The sequence below is a fragment of the Branchiostoma belcheri genome, unplaced genomic scaffold (genome assembly GCF_001625305.1).
Source record: "Branchiostoma belcheri isolate BF01 breed outbred unplaced genomic scaffold, Haploidv18h27 scaffold112, whole genome shotgun sequence".
NCBI classification, from domain to species: Eukaryota; Metazoa; Chordata; class Leptocardii; order Amphioxiformes; family Branchiostomatidae; genus Branchiostoma; species Branchiostoma belcheri.
The window spans coordinates 511,334-518,566 of record NW_017802514.1 but is presented as its reverse complement, the minus strand read 5'-3'; the positions used below and the strand labels follow the sequence as shown (position 1 = coordinate 518,566).

Sequence of the window (7,233 nt, the reverse complement as noted above, 5' to 3'; positions counted from 1 at the left end):
CTAAAAAAANAAAAAAAAAAAAGTGAATCCCTACCTACCGACCCTAATTTTTTCTGGACTGTAATAGGAAACACAACATTTATTTTGTTAGGCCCTATCAATGGCATACTGCCAATTGGCCTTTGCTCTTGGCTGTTAAAGGGATGGGCTGCACGTGAAACCTTATGTAACCAAACAAGTGCAGGGGACGCAAACCAATAGGCACACTCTACACACGCATGCTCTAGGGATGTTGCTTCAACAAGATTGTGTTTGACTTTTGCAGTTGACCCAAGTAAGCTTCTAGCGCAAGATTGTGAAGTAGTGCATAAAGGGCAAAACTGGATGGATGGGACAATAAAAATTCCTCAAGATAACAAATATACATCTGCTTTGTGTTTTGAGCCTTTCCAGTGTCCTATTGGTACTTCTTGGAGCTGTATACATATTTAACACTTGTAAGACCAGAAGGACTTTATCCACATGTAATCCTTCTAACAAACTGGCGAAAAATAATCCTAAAATGGAAAGTCGGAATTCTTTGATTAGCCGGCCACGCACGTGGTGCGGATTGTACCATTTGGCTTTGTCTTTTAGAGAAACGCAAGGGTGCGATAGAGACAATACTTTTCCTAGTTTAGCACTTCATAAACGTTACAAACAACATTTTTTATCACTTCCACCAAAAATTCGTCAGATTATTATCTTTTTCACGGAAAAAAAAACGCAAGCGGATGTACACTGCATACGGAAACGCACGGGAAGCGCCACGCCTGAGCAGGTACTACAGGCGAACCTGACGTCATCGATCAGCTGTCGGCGCATGCAGGAGCCAGACTCGCGCCACGTGAAGCACACATGATACCCGCCCCATGAATAGCAATCAGCCGCCGATTCTAACCGTTACCAAATCCCTAAATATAGGCCCACTCTAGACGAAGCATTTCGCGACAGCGGCGATATTTCCCGCTGTCGGGACGCCGCTGTCGCGACGTCTTTATACACACAAATCTCTTTGCATCGAACATCGAACATCCGAATGTTCTAACGCGTGAAATCCAAAATGGCGGGGGAGCCGCCAATGTTTTTCCTCGCCGTGTGTCAGATGTTTTTCTTTATGTTAGTCACTCTCGTCTTGTCCAATATGAGGCGACGAGCAAGGGGTGCACGCAGGAGACGGTTGAGATACCGGGAGATGTTGCTGACACGTCACCCTGCTTACCTCCCCGCTGCCATTGCTTTGGCAAAAGGTGGTGATCCTGTCCACCGGAGGATCTGGCGATACGTTAAGAAACCCGCGACCTTTTGGCAAAAATTTGTTCAAGGCACACTGTGCGATACAGAGTTTTACAGGCGCTTCAGGATGTCGAGGGGAACATTTTAGATGCTCTGTGACAAACTGAACCCTGACCTCCCGCTGTCGGGAGTTCTCTATACGCACTTTAAGTTGTCGGGGACTCCCGCTGAGTTGTCGGCCGACAACTTTGGAGCTGTCGTCAGAAAATTTCATGACAGCGGGACTACGCTGTCGGGAATCCTCTCTAGACGGCGTTCCTGCTGTCGGCGTGCCGCTGTCGGCAGTTACCGCTGTCGCGAAATGCTTCGTCTAGAGTGGGCCATAGAATCGTTTTGAAGAAAACTCGGCGTTATAATTGGACTGGACTACTTAAAACAGCATATTCATGCGTGGGATGGTTAAATTTTTTGGATTCACTGGGCGAAATAAGGATGATCCGAAAACAGGGCGGATGCTTAGGTTTTCAAGTGCAGTGCGTTTGTGTAGAATTTTGCCCCGTGCAGTGTGCACTAAGAAGGAAACCATTAAAAATTCACCATAGAAGCCATACGATTTGAAATTTCGAGGCAGAATTGTTCACATCTTACATTTAGATCTTATTTTCAACACGTACATGCAAAGCCGGGAAGGGCGATTTGATTTTAGCACTACACTCATGAAAAATTCATGTGGCGCGCGGCTCCTGATTCTGAGCAATCGCGAGAAACATCGTCAAAATCTATTCCTATTCCTTGAATCACAATATTATAATTTTATTGTGGTAGAAAAAAGGCAGAACAAATCATTTTATCGTTTTATCGACAAAACAACGGGGGTATGATCATAGGGGCACTAGTGCAGACGAAATTTTACGATGCGACTTCACGCGTATATGGTTATGTTGTTGAAACAACAAACGTATTTCACTCCTTGTGAATTACTGGCGGTGATCATACAGGCGATCTAGACGTTAAAATTCAAAGGCAAAGACACAAAGGTTTGCCTTAATTCACGCACGTGGCCCGGCAAGTTTAGTCACGCGAATAGCCGGGGACAGACGGGTTCTTGGAGCGGAAATCTGGCGGACAGAAAATCCCGCCTTTTTTTCGTGTACAGCACTGTATTTCTAAGGAAAGGTTTGATGGAATTATTTTCTCACCTGCCCATTTCACATCTGTATCTTGCAACTCTGGCAGTGCCCATGGATCGTCGATCGGTGTTTTTGTCGTTGGATAGTCCCTTTCAACTTGAACGGTGATGGTTCCTTCCGGAACAGGCAGCAGACGGTTCCCCTATAAGGTAGACAAAGACCGGTTAGTGAAAGCGGCAAAAAACGTGGTGATGCCGGCCGGCAAATTTCGACGCCAAAAACACACCGGAAAAAAAGAAATAGCCCTTACCTCATATTTGGCTTTCTCACTGTAAGGTGGCGGTGGAGTATCTGGCTTTATCAGTCGTCTTGTAGACGAAGGTGACCCACTCGGGGTCGTAGCAGCTGAGGTAGCAGCGGACGACGTTGGCGAAGCCATTGTAGATTTTCTCGACTGACGAATTTTTGGGCGCTGGCAAATTTGTCACTAAGCGGACGACACACTGCTCGAACTCAATATCATTCCGCCCATGATACAATTCTGACATAAGATAGCCATTCGGGCATGATAATTCCAAAGCAAATGTCCCTTCAATGCAAAGACATATACAATTTGTTTCTATGGATCTCGCAAAACTGGCAAGAATACGTCAAAAAAGGTTCAAAATTATAACATATTCTTTGGACTACTTCTTATTCGCGTAGGCACTTTTAGCAGTACTCCGCCGACATGGGCCACTCCCCCGGGCGCCAAATTTGAGCCGACCAATCAACATCGAGTACTGAGAAAGGCCCACTAATCCCGCCCTCTCATTGGTCAATTTGCTGTCAGGTTTTGGGGGTGTGCCATGCATGTGGGGAAGCCATGTTGTTCATGCAGTGAGCACGGGATAGCTTAGTGGGAGGAATGACGAATCGGGTGACTAGTGAAAAACCAACAATGTTGACGATATTTTTCATTACAAGCCCAATGCTCTGATCATAATACTATTTAATATAAATCAAATACATTAATGTTGAATTAAAACATTGTAGACGACGATTTTGAAATATTTGTTTGATCATTAAAAGTGAATAAAGCTGAAAAGCTGTGACACATGACATATTGTATCCCTCCTAGTTGTGAGTGCTCTTCACTACGGCGGTATGAGGAAATGGCATGATCACAGAGTGAGTAACTCTATCGCGTCATGAAGCGAACGCTGGAAAACCGGTTGCCGCCGGTTGAGTGGGCGCTTCGGTAGACGCCCGGAAGAACAAGAAATGAGTGTGTTGTCAAGAAAAGTCCGATCCGTCACAGACAGAGGTTGCAATTGGCCAAGGTTATTTTGTGATCATTTTCTTCGAAGCCATGTTTTACTTTCAAACGCTCAAAATTACGCGGATGAATGAATGAATGAACGGACATAAAATAGACCATATCAGCAACGCTACATTCAATCAATCAATGGTTTCGCACTTTCTCTCTCCCTCAGTCACAAATTTTGTCAATTTATTTTGCCAAGAGTGAAAATTTCAGGTTACGATAGAATCATTCACTCAGTGGGCTATTACCAGCCAGTTACCATTACCCTCAATCACTGAAGCGGCGCCAAACTGACAACGCAATCTGTAACACCTTTCCCCGCCATTATTCACCAAGGTACATGTATTGCCTATACTATAGCCTTATTGTTTACACATAAACATTCAATCAGGCTAACCCCTCAGGTGAAACAGGTTTCTGAAATTTCTTTCTTACCACTCCTTCAACTAGTTCAACGGTATTGAGTAAATCACAAGGGCTTATCTGACTGACTACATTTCAGTGAAGCAGATAATATAACGTTAGTAACGTTAGCACTGATAACAACTTACAAGTTACGCTCCATTCTTTTAATAATGTGTTATGCCGCCATATGTTCTGTTGCCACTCATGAATAAGGTACCGACAAATTGTATTTGTTCCAGTTTTATGCGTCAAAATCAGTGTGCTTTTCCGATGTTGTTTCTCAGTTTTTTTCGGACTCAACCGAAACAAGCAGTTGTGGAGTTCTTTGATTTTATTGAATAAAAGAATGGTAGAAGGAGGTGTGTGTCCTTGTAACGGTTGTGAGCGAATATTTAACCGGGCAAATATTTTGGTAAGTGATGACACTTTCTAAATTGTGACCTTTGCCCTCACGCTAATATAGGACCGGGTATAAATAAGGTAATGGTGCCCAAATGGAGTGTAATGATGACAAAGATTTCAACGAAGAAGAAAACACTTTATAAGCTTATATAAAGTTCGTGGAACGTTAAATACAACTGAAGTCAAATTGAAGTTATCCCACTCCGCAGTTTGAATCTCGCACGGATTTGAGTGCACGTGAAAGGATGTGCCGCTATGGCGGCGATGGGAAAAACAAACCTCGGTTCAACAGTTGTAACACAAAGTGATCACGAGATGGTCACAACCGAGAAACTTGCAGAATACTAACAACAACGTCACGTTGGGCACGTGTCCAGGGCCATGTACAAATGCCCACGCGTTGTGATGTCATTTACACGAGTGCTTACACGCACAGACACGGGGGCCAAAATGCAGAGTACATGTTTGATATTCGTTACCTACTCATTACATGCCTCTCGAGCATATCGGTTGCGCAACATCGTGGCACGTGTATCTATTCCTGCTTCATGATTCATACTAGTACAGCAATCGTCTCACAGCAATACTTTATAGCACCTGATATAATTTCAAATATGACTGTTCTTCTTCATGCATCTTGTCGCTCAGAAAAACGAACATCAAATTCTCCATGACATACGACATTAGATTTTATTTCGATATCTAAACCGTCCTGTTCCCACTGATTTTATATGAGTGAATAATTATGTTATCAATATTATATGGCCTCCTTTGTTCTTCACGGCCACCAATTGTTTTATTCGATAACGTATATGAGGAAAGCACAGAGGTGGTGTGATGATAAGATCGTGATTGTCCAAGAAGGTTGGATTGTCGTATATCTCGTGCTTACACCCCGATATAAATTAAATTACAGACTATTGTACAGTCAAGCTATCTACCTGGCCTATGCACAGGGACTGTTGGAAAGAGAGTCCTGAGGCAATGATCGATATTACCCGGATAGGATGTGTGTAGTGGCCTGATCTACAGCCAAGATAGCGCCGATAGCAACGTCATGTATTAATCATGTTCTTGTACGTCTCTGCACCGAACTTGCGTCATGAGTTTTATTTCCAAGGTTCCTTTCATTTTCTTGTGATCAAAGCAAACCTTGAAACGATGGCACTCAGAAAACCGCACACATCCAACGAAATGGAAATCATGTCCAAGTGCCGACCAAAGACTGCCATGAACCAAACAGCCAACCAGCGCGTAGCACGGTAGCCGCACCCCCTGTGACGTCCTTGATCACGCATTGACCCGGGCCCTTCACACACCCTGCACGCGTACGTCTGACCGAACAGACGGGTAATCATCGATAGTCTCCACTCCAGACACCGCGGTGGACGCTATTACTATGCCGTTTTTTTCCTATTCCTAATCGTCCTCTTCGCATTTCAGTCCTTTCAATAACAACATTTTGTACAATGTTCTGGGCGCCAGGCAGCGTTTTTATAACATCTTCGCTTCAACAAAAAAAATGTATGTGATACACTGCATGCACGGTATCTAGAACTACTCTAACGTTAACAGCGTTACATGTAAACAAAAGACTATATGTAGCACAGGATGAAACTAGTACATACTCGTACAGTCTTTGGTGGAATGTCTAATGCCCATTTACCGTTTAGGTACCGTATTTTATCTAAAGTGGCAGAAATCAGAAAACATATGATAGCGAACAATGGCGATATCGATATACCCTCCGCGAAGCCTGCTATGGGGGCTACATAGCAGCTAAGAATAGAAAAGGCGCGCATTATTGTGAACAATAAAAACACCACACCCGTTCCGCTGGCAAAACATGACCTTTGTCAGTATGTCAACAAAGAGCAGCTAATTACATGCGCAGGTAACCTCACAAAACGTGTCTGACAACGCCAACGCCACATCGACAGGTGGAACATTTAGGATTGTCTCTAAAATCATAAGAAGGTGCTTTCTTCTGTAAGCTTATTTTGACATAATGGGCTCTACTGCATTGACGTGGCAAATAGGACAGACCAACGCAATAGTCATTGGGGACATAACACAATGTTATAACTGTCGCCAAGTTGCATGTGTTGTGTGGCGCCGAGTTAAGGCATCGAGATCGATGAATCATGGAGTTGACAAAGGACCATTGACAATGTTCAGCACTGAATTAAGTCTTTCAAATTGTCCAAATTTGAAACGTCACTACGCACAAATATTAATACAGAGGAACCGTGTTTGCTGAAGTCATGGAGGTAATGCTGAAGTCGCATGGAGTGTCTGAAAGAACTAGCCCGAGTCTACCAGGTTTCAGGAGGCGGCTCTCCAGAGCTCGAGTAAAAATCGGCCAAATAGAGAGACAGCATGCCAGGGGATTTTGGTCGGCTGGAGAGAACACTTTGCCTAGCTGGGCGAGGCTAAGTACTTCATGTATGACGTCACGAATGACAGCGCTGGTGTCGAGTTAGCTTCGGATTTTGAAACACGATCTTTAAGAATTCGCTGGTTTATCATAGCTTTGGATTTACAGGTCACGGTAACATAATATAAGATGCCTCGATCGGCGACAAAAATCTGTGGTGCTAGCAGTCACAAAATACAGGTTTATATAAACGTTGTACATGTGGAGCGTTCGTGTGAATTATGTGAGATCATACATTGCTATGAGGGATTGGCATTGCATTCCCCATCCAGAGTTTTATTCATATGCGGTCACTGACCCCTACGATGAACAACCTAGTATTTAGATAACTTGCTTCC

General features: G+C 43.8%; 1 protein-coding gene across 1 annotated transcript in view; it reads right to left on the bottom strand.

Moving 5' to 3' along the window:
* Window positions 1-2,853, bottom strand: part of LOC109461680 (sodium-dependent phosphate transport protein 2B-like) — an 8,632-nt gene extending 5,779 nt beyond the window's left edge. Inside the window, exons 1-2 of the mRNA XM_019758062.1 lie at window positions 2,656-2,853; window positions 2,415-2,547 (exon numbers count right to left, since the gene is read on the bottom strand). Coding sequence (XP_019613621.1) covers window positions 2,415-2,547; window positions 2,656-2,784 — 262 coding nt within the window. The 5' untranslated portion in view covers window positions 2,785-2,853. The remainder of the gene's footprint in view (window positions 1-2,414; window positions 2,548-2,655) is intronic.
* Window positions 2,854-7,233: the final 4,380 nt, after the last annotated feature.